This window comes from the organism of the source record quoted next, unplaced genomic scaffold, assembly GCF_019419815.1.
Source record: "Pyrus x bretschneideri cultivar Hongxiangsu unplaced genomic scaffold, Pyrus_bretschneideri_v1 Contig13, whole genome shotgun sequence".
Classification (NCBI taxonomy): domain Eukaryota; kingdom Viridiplantae; phylum Streptophyta; class Magnoliopsida; order Rosales; family Rosaceae; genus Pyrus; species Pyrus x bretschneideri.
The window spans coordinates 2,708,746-2,720,148 of NW_025999424.1; the positions used below are offsets into that span (position 1 = coordinate 2,708,746).

Below are 11,403 nucleotides of genomic sequence, written 5' to 3' on the forward strand. Positions count from 1 at the left end.
TGCCACACACAGGGGGCAGAATTAAGTGGCAAATATCAAAAACAAAATAAGAAAATTGTAGCAATGATCTCTCAATTTTAACTCAATTAGAGCAATGGTTCCTCAACTTTGACCCAATTGGAGAAATGATCCCTCAACTTTAATCTAATTGTAGCAATGTCCTTCCACCATGACCTATTTTGACAGAAGATCAAACAGAATTGACGAAAATTATCATGGTTGCATATTTTGATGAGTTAAAGAACTAATAGTCACAAATTTTTAATTAAAAGACCAACGCTCCAATTGAGTTTAAAACTAAGAAACCGTTGCTACAATGTTCTCAATACACATTACCACATTCTCATAATCTCATTTAGGCATTTCAACCAACACCTTGATATCCTATAGATTTTAGATGGAAGGAAATACTTTTTGTTTTCTCTCTCTATGTTTGTGAATTGAAAAATGAAAAATACATTGTAGGATCATAAATAAATTTATACCATATTCGTGGAAGCACCCCTTTCGACTGACATTGCATGTGTTCATTACCCGAAATTACAAATAAAATTATTTTGTATTATTTAATAATATTTTGGATAATAACACATGGTGTAACGAGAACGATTAAAAATCTTATCCGAAATTACAATTAAAATTATTTTGTATTATTTTATAAATATATAAAATACTAATATTTTATTACCTATTGCCAGGGCTATTAAAGTGCAACGGTGGAAATGCAAAAGGCGATTACTGTTCATTAAAGGCAGTTACTGTTCACTAGGTGAATAGCATAGTGTATTACCTGGGGGGAGGTTTCACATGCTAGAGTTGCTCTTAGAAGTCCCAACAAGATTTTTGGCAACTCCGAGACCATTTTTTTCTTTTTTCCAAACGATATGATAATTTAAATTAAATTATAGAAAGGAAAATTTTAATATGGGACATTGAATGCAAAAACTAATGTTTTTAACCAACTGAGTTACAAGTCATTTGCAGTTGACACGATTTTTTGGGTTGTTAGAATTTGTTTAGGAAAGATTAATTAACTTGACAAATATGATCTTTCAATCCATTGTATTGGATGAGTAACACACCCCATCAAATAAGCCAAGGACTCAAAATCTTACACGTTTAGAAGGAAATCCTCACGCCGAACATGCCCTTGAAACGCATCAATAGGTGAATTAAGATTTTCCAATCACGTAATATATCACTTCAGTTTCTATCGTTAATCACGTGAAGAGGTAGATAGAAACTGAACTAAATAACACTATGACAGACATGTTTTTTCCGCATTAGGCGACCCTTTACAACAAAGCAATATGCCCCTAATGTTGTTTTCTATGTTATAATGCATAAAGTATCAAGATAAAAGGTTACATTTACAGAGCAATACATGGACCCATTTCCTTGTGCACTCCATTTATCATGCATTTTGGCCTTGGAAATCATGATTAAGTTGAGTGGTCTTAAAAATCGAAAAGGTAAATATCTTTTGTCCGGTGGAGTGAGGTACAAATACAAATGGATAGTTGCCATGTTAGGAGTAGGTGAGTTGGCAAATCAAAAACTCCAACAAAGTGATTAAATTTTGTGAAACTTTAGCTTCCATGAACTATCATCATCTTCTTCTGAATCATATCTCCATTGTCCATTAGCTCAATTAGAATCATATGTTATATCAAATGTCACATTTTTGTTGTTAATGTAAACTACATTTGATATAATATTAAGGGCTAGTTTGGGGTTTTTAATTTTTTTTTCAAAATTTCTTATGTTGTGCTACGAAAATAAACTGTGAAAAACGCAAGTGTTTGGTAAACTATAGTACTAAAAGTGCTATTAGCAAAGAAAGATAGAGGTAGGATTGTTAATACGAAAGTTTCATTAATTGGTATTGTTCATATTCCTTTAATTAAAAAAAGAAAAGAAGAAACAAAAAACGCTTTTTTTTTAGAAGCATGTGTAGAGTTATTGTTTTTTTTTTTTTTTTTTTTTTTTTTTTGCGCTATTTTGGACCCATGATTTTAATAAAAAAAAAAACTTTATTTATTTATTTACTAATCACAATTAAGGGCCCAACTTTTTTAAGAAGCTACACCAACTCCAAACCAAGCCTAGACTAACTTCTTTTTCTTTAAGGAAAATTAACGAAAATGACTTGAAAACTTTGAGTTTTAATGATAAGGACAAAATAAAGGGTAAAGTGAATAGTACCAGGATTGACATTTTAGTAAAAAAAATATGATTTTTTGTTAAAATGAACAATACCGGAAATTTGTCGTTAAAATTTCCTTTTCTTTATGCATCCACCAAAAGACAACCAAAATTATGGGCACAATTTGGGCTCACACAAACATTTACTTTATGGGAGGAAGGGTTTATATTTGGGCCAACGAAATATGGGATCAAGCAGTTGCCCCACCAAAAAAACAAGGCTCAACCAAAAAGTGCAATGTATATTTATATCCTAAAAACCCGAGAAAAAACTATCAGAGTACATACCTACTTCTTCTTTAAGCGTAATGCGTGCGATAAGAAGAAATGAGGCATAAATTTACCACTAATTGTAAATACGGATTAGATCAATTGATTAGATTGTAACGATAAAAGTACGAGCCCATGTAAATTAGAACTTATAGTTTTGATTTCTTTGAAAGAATTAAAAAAAAAAAAAAAAAAAAAAAAACCACCATTAATTACTAGTTGGATTGATTTCTCGAAGTTCCAAACTGAAAACTAGGAACAGGAACTTGACCAACAAATGATGACAAATTACAATTCAAAAAATTGAAAAATATTCAACCTTAATTATATTATAATTGATAAGAAATCACAAAGAAAGAATTGAAAAGTTACAACTAACCTAGCATCGTCTTCTTGGAAAGATGTTAGCAAAGCTTTTCATGCTAACCAATGATGGAACGCATGTTGTCACACATATAACGTCAAATTAACTTTCTTTATAATCTTGAAGTTATTGAGGACCAAACGAATTCTTCACATAAACAAATTCATATGGTCTGTCGTCTTTCGAAAAACCTAACTCGCAAGAAAACTGTCTGCTTAATTGCAAGTAACCAACCAGTATCCGACTGAGTTCAAAAAGTTTGATCAAAATAATCATTGCATTTGACAGACAAGTGTAATTTGTTGACCTACTCCAATGGGTCTGAGAAACTTTGGCTAATATGTTAGAGGAGGATCTAGATTATCTGTCCTCCCCATCCCATACCCTTCCTATCCCTTCTTATTTATGTGATCACAGTTAAGTCACGTTAATATTTTATATTCTCATTGCTTTTTGTCTTATTATTTCTATAAAAAAATCAATAGAAAATATTAACGTGACTTAACCTTGACAACGGAAATAAAAAGGAATGAACAGGGTATAGGATGGGAAGGGCGCACAATCCAGGTCCGTTGGAAGAGGCTATATAAAAGTAAAGACATAGCCCCAAGTGTTTTTAGGCCCTATAAGTTGAAGTGGCTTTAGTCGCAATGTGTGTCCTTTTGGGGACACTAGGTGAGCTACTCCTGTCCTTGTTGATGTTTTGCTAACACTAAAGCATGTGATATGCTTCTCAAATTAGGGTTTAGTTTAATTAGATCTCGTTTGAAAGTGTTTTTAAAATTGTTAAAAACATTTTTAATGAAAATATTTTTGAAATCAATTCCTAGTAACAATGTAAATAAATACTGAAAAAAAAAACACTTAAAGAAAGCACATAACTGGTGTTTTTTTGCAGAAAACATTTCAAATACTTTTGAAACCCAAAAACGTTTCCTATCACTTTAAAAACAGTTCTAAACGAGCCCTTATGAATCTATACTCCTAATTAAATATTTAAACATTGTTAAACATTTTTTTTTAAGTTTTAATTATCTGGCCAGCATGCAAAAGTAGGGAAAGGGATCCTCTCCGGACCCCTTTCTCCTAATCCATCAAGTTCGGGGATACAGACCGTTGAAATTTGATCCAACGGCTACAAATAGGGGCCCACTTTAAAAGTTATAATAACTTTAACTGTTAGATTAAATTTCAACGGCTTAGATTTCTGAACTTAATATATTAGAAGGAAGGGATCCAGATAGGATTCCTTTCCCAAAAGTAGAAGCTGCTTGGAACATAGAAAGAATTAAATTAAATTAAGTTAGGACCACAATCTGGAGACAAAGAGTCTATAATCTTACATGTTTGCTTTTGCTTGGACCACATTTTTGGAGTCTCTGCTCATTCAGCTGCACTGAAATTACTTAAAAATAATTAAAGTACTTGACTTGATTAAAAATAACTAAAGTATTTTATTTGATTTTTCAATTAATTAAAAAATGGGTTCAATTTGTATGAGCCAGTGAATTGTTATCTGAAGACAGCTTTATGTTCAAAATTCATGATCAATCAAACGAATACCGGAAAATCATGGGAAAAGAAGTGAGGACTCGTCTGCAGCACACCACACTTCGGGGACCCCCCAAAATTGTCACAATCTCAGTTATTCTGTCTAAACTTTTTATTATTTCTACTTTACAATAGAGAAATTATTGAATTCGGCAGTAGAACCACGTCAATCAACCCTACCTCCATTGCATCCTTGAGTAGTGGGGCAAGAAATTCGAGCACGTTGGTGAGCTAGTTGGGATAGGTTATGATCATTCAAACTAGATTTGAGTTTAGTCTGTTGTTTGTTGTGTCAAAACGTGAGATGGACATAATAAGCTATAAATCCACAATAAAGTGAATTATTTAACCCATTCATATGCACGGGTTGTAAGTACTGCATAACCAATCCTTGCCAATCCAATTCTATTCCAAGACCGAATCTCATCCAGCCTTCCAAATAACACTCAAAGTCGTGGGAGATACATAGGGCAACAGACATACTAGAACCACGTCAGTCATCCACACATACCTCGTGACAAAGATATGTATATGATCACGCCCAACCCTACATATTTCGCACTCCATTGAATCTATCGCCTTATACGGGTATGTCGCGCACAAGATTTTCTCGAATGTGTAAACCTGTTAATGCAACTATCACAACTTTTAATAACTCATGAAACTATAGTTCAAACGCTATTCGTGTTTTGAAGTTTTTGCGCCTAATCTCTACTTCATAACAACGTAGGTATTTAGTTCGAATCTCGCAAATTACAATTCGGCTGTAATCTCGTTCCTTCCTATATACCTTTTTGTATTCGGAAAGATGCAATGACACAGCTGCTAAAAGAAACACAAGCATGGGCTCTCAAAGTTGCAAACTTTCTGTAAAGTTTGCGAGCATGATTTATGCCCCAGGATGTCTGTAAAGCAGATACAAAACTGTTTCGAAGTAAACATTGCATGTGTATTAAATAGCCCCAAATGGACCCAACGGAAGAAAAATAAGATGTCACAATTGGAAATTGGAATACTATAACTTTTTCACAAAGTGTTAATCATGATTAGTTGTGGGGACGGAAAAATTTTTCAGTGTGCTTGAAACACGAAACGGTACGCCATACAATTGAAGGGACATTTGGCCGCAAAGTAAGAACATGATGAGCTTTGGGATGGATTTACATTTATAAAATCAAATTTCCATCTTAAAACGATGGTCATGTCAGTCTTGGTTAGAATGTGTGGACTTTAAACCAAATTAGCAAATGTGAAATGGGTAATTGGTATATTATTTACTAGACTTTTTTGGATCGATTGTATGACTCCTAGCCAGAATTCAACTAGTGCCTTGAGAATGTTTTTTTTGGAGTCAAGTGAGATTCAAACTTGAGCGACTGCTATTATATCATTTCCAAAAGGTTCGACTTAAACCAATCGTTTAAGTCATCTTGATCACACAAACTTTTACACGGCAATATTTCAGTATAAACTCCTATAAATTTACACACAATAGGGGGATTCGAGCTTAGATTCAAGGGTGCGGGCACACGGCCAGGACAAAACAGTCCAAAGCCCAAAGGCCCAAAGAGGCTTGATAGGTCCATTTGTAAAGTGGGCTAACTGAGACTTGTGCAAAGGCTAGCCCAGTCCAATAAAACTAGACTAAGTCGGTTCTCGCGCTTTCACAATTCAAATTTCAAATCTAACGGTCACATACAGCTGGGACCCACCAAACCTCGGCTTTTTCAAAATTTCTTGCCACCCGATTTGTTGGCTTCAATACCGTTATAAATTCCCAAATCTCATCCTTCGCACAAATTCAAATCCTCAAATTACCTCTCTTTCTCTGCACATCTCGCTCTCTCTTCTCACGAAAACAAAACCCAAAAGAGAAAAAAAAATGAGAGAGTGCATCTCCATCCACATCGGTCAGGCCGGAATCCAAGTCGGAAACGCCTGCTGGGAGCTCTACTGCCTCGAACACGGCATCCAGGTCCGTTGTTTTTTAATCTCTTCCGCGATTTCGGTACCGGGTTTTGTTTATCTCTCTGTTCCAAATATAATTTGGGATTTTTATTTTTATCTTCGATGTTTTTTGTGCAGCCTGATGGCCAAATGCCGAGTGACAAGACCGTCGGTGGCGGAGACGACGCTTTCAACACCTTCTTCAGCGAAACCGGAGCCGGAAAGCACGTCCCCCGTGCCGTATTTTTGGACCTCGAGCCCACCGTTATGGATGAGGTCAGGACCGGCACTTACCGCCAGCTGTTCCACCCGGAGCAGCTCATCAGCGGCAAAGAAGACGCCGCCAATAACTTCGCCAGAGGCCACTACACAAGTAAAAAATTCTCTCACAACCCCAATTTCGAACTTCCGATTTCAAAATGCGAAATAATTCCGTTGATTCTCGTTTGATTTATTGTGTTGGTGTTCCAACAGTTGGGAAGGAGATTGTTGATCTCTGCCTTGATCGAATCCGAAAGCTTGCTGATAACTGTACGGGGCTTCAAGGTTTTCTGGTGTTCCACGCCGTTGGAGGTGGAACCGGCTCTGGCCTCGGCTCTCTGCTCTTGGAAAGGCTCTCTGTCGATTACGGAAAGAAATCGAAACTTGGGTTCACAGTCTACCCGTCTCCTCAGGTCTCAACCTCCGTCGTTGAGCCATACAACAGCGTGCTTTCCACTCACTCCCTCTTGGAGCACACCGATGTGTCGGTTCTCCTCGACAACGAAGCCATCTACGATATCTGCCGCAGGTCTCTTGACATTGAAAGACCCACGTACACCAACCTCAACAGGCTGATCTCTCAGGTAAAACTGATTGAGGCTTTCATTGTGCACCGAAGGTGTTTGATAATTTGCCCGTGTGAACTCATAGTATTTGATAATTTACTCTTGTGCAGTCGAAGTGTTTGATAGTTTGTTTCCTGCGCGTTTCTTGCTAATGTGGATGAGGAATTGTGTTTTCTGTGCAGGTTATTTCCTCGCTCACTGCTTCTCTGCGTTTCGACGGCGCACTCAATGTGGACGTGACGGAGTTCCAGACCAATTTGGTCCCCTACCCAAGAATCCACTTCATGCTTTCGTCATACGCACCTGTGATCTCCGCAGAAAAGGCCTACCACGAGCAGCTCTCTGTTGCCGAGATCACCAACAGCGCCTTTGAGCCGGCGTCTATGATGGCGAAATGCGACCCAAGGCACGGAAAATACATGGCCTGCTGTTTGATGTACAGGGGAGATGTGGTTCCGAAAGATGTCAATGCGGCCGTGGCCACGATCAAGACTAAAAGGACCATTCAGTTTGTGGACTGGTGCCCGACTGGGTTCAAGTGCGGCATCAACTACCAGCCTCCTACTGTCGTTCCTGGCGGCGACCTGGCCAAGGTTCAGAGGGCTGTGTGCATGATTTCCAACTCCACAAGTGTTGCTGAGGTGTTTTCGAGGATTGATCACAAGTTTGATCTGATGTACGCGAAGCGTGCTTTCGTGCACTGGTATGTGGGTGAGGGCATGGAGGAAGGAGAGTTTTCGGAGGCTCGGGAGGACTTGGCCGCGCTCGAGAAGGACTATGAGGAAGTTGGGCTTGAGTCTGCTGATGGTGACGATGGTGAAGACGATGAGTATTAGAATTAGGTAGTTGTTGGTTTAGCTTAAAAAAGCTGTTAATGTGTTCCAGATTAACGAAACTTGCTGAATTTTATTATTAATGGAATGATGCTTTCTTTTGTTACAATTCGGTCACGTGATGATGTTTTTCGGCTCAATTCAGACATGTTAATGCTTAAAATTAGTGAGGTCAACAAAGACTAGAATAATCGTGTGTTTACGTGTTCGGACTTTAGACTAACAAACTGAAAAATAATATAGAAGTAGTTAACTCCTTAAAATTGGGCTATGTACACCGAATCTCTCAATTCTGACCCCTTCTAAGCAGTATTCTTGGAATCCATTGTCTCACGTCGGCCAGAGGACCAAAGAGAAAGCAGTTTAAATAAAAATACCCTTCTTTAATTAATACCGAAGCTTTTTGTGATAAAACTCCACACCTAACGGATTGGACATATGGTAAATTAGAGACAATATCGTTGTTGTTACAGTGGGCCCTTGACCAGTAGACTTAGAGCTGGTTTGGTATTGTTGTGCTTTGAAAAAAAGTTGTTTCTGCTGTGCTGTGAGAATAAGCAGCTGTGAAATAAAGCAGCAGAGTGTTTGGTAAACTTTTTTGTAAAAGTGTTTTTGAAAAGAAAAAAAAAACAGTATTATAGTGTTTAGTAAACTTTTATGTAAAACAGATATGAAAAAAATCTAGTTTTTCAAAGCTAGGTTTTGCAGCTTCTTGTTTTTGACTTTTTTTCACCCAAAACTGTGAAAAAAAAGCTGAAGCTGAATGTTTACCAAACACAAAAAGAGATCTCAGCTTTTTTTATACCAGCTTTTTTCAAACACAAAAAGAGATCCCAGCTTTTTTTTATACCAGTTTTTTTCATAATCACCTCAGTACCAAATCAGACCTTATTAATCCTCTTTTGGGCATGTGTCCCTCGGGCAATTGTTTCCCAGTGGTTGGAAAGGACCTCACATTAACAAAACAATCTGCGCAAGCAGTTTTGCTGTAAGTGCTTTTAACATAAGCAAAAGATTTAAGCAAAGTGCTTTGAAGTGTTTCCTCTACAATACAACCGTAGTCTGAAACACTTTTGAGCTCCTTGGGAAGTATTTTAAAATTACTGAAACCAATTTTAGGAAAAATATATCCTCTTTTGGGCACGTGTCCCTCGGGCAGTTGTTTCCTAGTGGTTGGAAAGGACCTCACGTTGACAAAACGATCTGCGCAAGCAGTTTTGCTATACGTGCTTTTAACGTTAGAGCAAAAGATATAAGCAAAGTGCTTTGGAAGTCTTTTGGGCTCCTTGGGAAGTATTTTAAAATTACCAAAATCACTTTTAGGAAAATATTTTTGAGTCCTAGAAGCGTTTAAATTGTTTTTTTTGCAAAAAACATTTGTTATGCGCTTCAAAAAAGTTTTCAGCTATTTCAAAAAGTGCTTTTGATTTATCAAAAAGTATTTTTGTTTAACTGTACAGAAAAGCTTGCAGAACAAACTGACTACACTTTTATCCTAGAAAGAAAGGAAAAAAAAAACACAAAGATGGAACTTAATTCTAACTTTTCGTCTTTCTCCTCGGAATTTTTCATTGCAGCTCTTTTCTTCAGCATGAAAGCCATCAACTTCTTCCTCCTAAACGAAAAACAAGTAAGCCCATTAAGATCCAAACAATAATTGGGCCAAGCCCAATAACAGACAAATGGAGGGAAAGTGAAATAGTCAAAAGAAAATTAAAGAATCGGAAAAGTTTGAAAGGGTCGTTTGGATGCCGTGAAAATTATATGGACCAACGAATAAAATTGTGATTCCTTGAACCGAAAACAAGTTAAGCAATTTCTTAACAGAAATTCAGGACTTGCTTTGATCTTATCAGAGGATTTTGAAAAATAGTAATTTACTTCTGAAAAGAAAATCCACACTTCTGAGAAAATTCTGAAAACAATCCTGTATGAACTTTGATTACCATGAATTTTCCCAGCATCCAAACAGAAGCTATGGTAAAAAACTCAAGGTTCGAATAAACAATTAAAACCAAATCCTCAAATAATTTGCAGATCAAGATTTGAAACAATCCAGATCACCACCGACACCAGAATTTCATAAGGAAATCAAAGAAACAAAAGCAACAAATTAATCAATCAATTTCAGAAAAAAGAGAAGAAGAAATAACAAACCTGAACATGATTAGCAGAGTAATTCGCGCAAACTAAGCGTTGATCGTTTTCTTGAGAGGCGAGGAAGGCAAGATTGGCCGGGCGAAAAGCATAACGTCCATGCCGTGATAATCTTTGCCGGCTGCAGCAGCAGCACCTATCGGAACCGTACTCTCGCCGAGATGCGAGTCCTCCTCTCTGATCCTCAAGACCTGGCTGTGCATCACGCACCCCTCCTTCGTCGTCCTCCTCCGCCATCGCCCAACCGACCTCGGCGACTCCATCTCCTCCGACGACCCGGCGCTGTCCTCCTCCCGCTCGTCCGTACACGCCTTCTTCTCCTTCGACGAAACGAACAGCATGCTCCGCCGGACCTCCTCCATCATCTCCCGAATCTCGTTCTGGTTCCGGTTCCGGTTCTCTTCCTCCTGCTTGTGACGCAGTGTCATCATGTTGGTCGAAACGGTGCGTATTGCGCAGTGGCGAGAGCTCTGGCTTTGGACGAACGCGAGCTCTGGCATGGAACCCGAGGTTTTATAACCTTTATTGCGGGCGGAAACTTATGGGAGGTCGACACGTGGGAATAATGAGAGAGAAACGAGGGTGGCCACGTGGTGGACCGACAGGACATGTGGTTGTTATAAACTCCACGACTTGGAGACCGCTCTAACGGCCTTTTTCGTCGTAGCTGGACGAGGAGGACGAGGCTGTTTCGCGTTTTGTATGGAAATCAATTAGTAATTTGATTTAACCGTATCCAAATCCAACTGTGAAGGTATTTGAAATTGATTACGTATTATTATTTGTTTTTATACTGTTGTAGTATGAGCGTTCTTTCTTAAGCGATGGCCTTTTCACTATGATTAGGATTATATTGTCTCTATCTTAAGAGTTAAAACAACTCAAGCATATCAGCTAACCAAACATTATCATATCTTTTCCTCTTTAGAACGGGAAAAACTTGGCTAGGGCAGCTGGCCCACTGAGTCCCATATTATTCTCATGTTCGCACGTAAATTCTTGAGTAGTTTGATTGATTCGGTCTGACATTGATCTACCATGAATTTTCAGTGTGATTGATACATAAAATGATACACCATGTATACTATACAAACGGTGAGATATGTGTGCTAAAAAATTAATTGCTTGAAAAATAAAATTTCACATCACTCCTATTAAAATACATGATGTCTCACTTGTCTTCCCGTCGCAATGAAAATTTTCTCCAAATGAAAAACGAACCCATATATACGGCATCGCAACAACATGA

The 11,403-nt window shown here is 37.7% G+C and overlaps 2 protein-coding genes and 1 long non-coding RNA gene across 3 annotated transcripts; 1 reads left to right on the plus strand and 2 right to left on the minus strand.

Moving 5' to 3' along the window:
* The first annotated feature begins 6,155 nt into the window (after positions 1-6,155).
* LOC125474850 (tubulin alpha-2 chain-like) lies at positions 6,156-8,106 on the plus strand. The gene is made up of 4 exons (XM_048578967.1): positions 6,156-6,365; positions 6,476-6,710; positions 6,812-7,182; positions 7,347-8,106. Exons 1-4 carry the CDS (start codon positions 6,273-6,275, stop codon positions 7,998-8,000), a joined length of 1,353 nt encoding a protein of 450 aa, XP_048434924.1. The 5' UTR covers positions 6,156-6,272; the 3' UTR covers positions 8,001-8,106.
* A 253-nt stretch (positions 8,107-8,359) lies between these two features.
* On the minus strand, positions 8,360-9,191 carry LOC125474853. Its single transcript, XR_007256228.1, has 2 exons — positions 8,885-9,191; positions 8,360-8,489 (listed from the first exon to the last, which is right to left on the minus strand). It is a non-coding gene; the product is annotated as an uncharacterized LOC125474853 (long non-coding RNA).
* Positions 9,192-9,403: 212 nt separating this feature from the next.
* On the minus strand, positions 9,404-10,675 carry LOC125474852. The gene is made up of 2 exons (XM_048578969.1): positions 10,155-10,675; positions 9,404-9,612 (listed from the first exon to the last, which is right to left on the minus strand). The coding sequence occupies exon 1, from the start codon at positions 10,652-10,654 to the stop codon at positions 10,187-10,189; it is 468 nt and encodes a 155-aa protein (XP_048434926.1). The 5' UTR covers positions 10,655-10,675; the 3' UTR covers positions 9,404-9,612; positions 10,155-10,186.
* Between the last annotated feature and the right edge of the window lie 728 nt (positions 10,676-11,403).

Coding starts and splice junctions, on each gene's coding strand:
- LOC125474850 (XM_048578967.1), top strand. CDS start 6,273: ATGAGAGAGTGCATCTCCATCCACATCGGTCAGGCCGGAATCCAAGTC. Junction 6,711..6,811: donor CGCCAGAGGCCACTACACAA/GTAAAAAATTCT, acceptor GTGTTCCAACAG/TTGGGAAGGAGATTGTTGAT. Junction 7,183..7,346: donor TCAACAGGCTGATCTCTCAG/GTAAAACTGATT, acceptor TTTTCTGTGCAG/GTTATTTCCTCGCTCACTGC.
- LOC125474852 (XM_048578969.1), bottom strand. CDS start 10,654: ATGCCAGAGCTCGCGTTCGTCCAAAGCCAGAGCTCTCGCCACTGCGCA.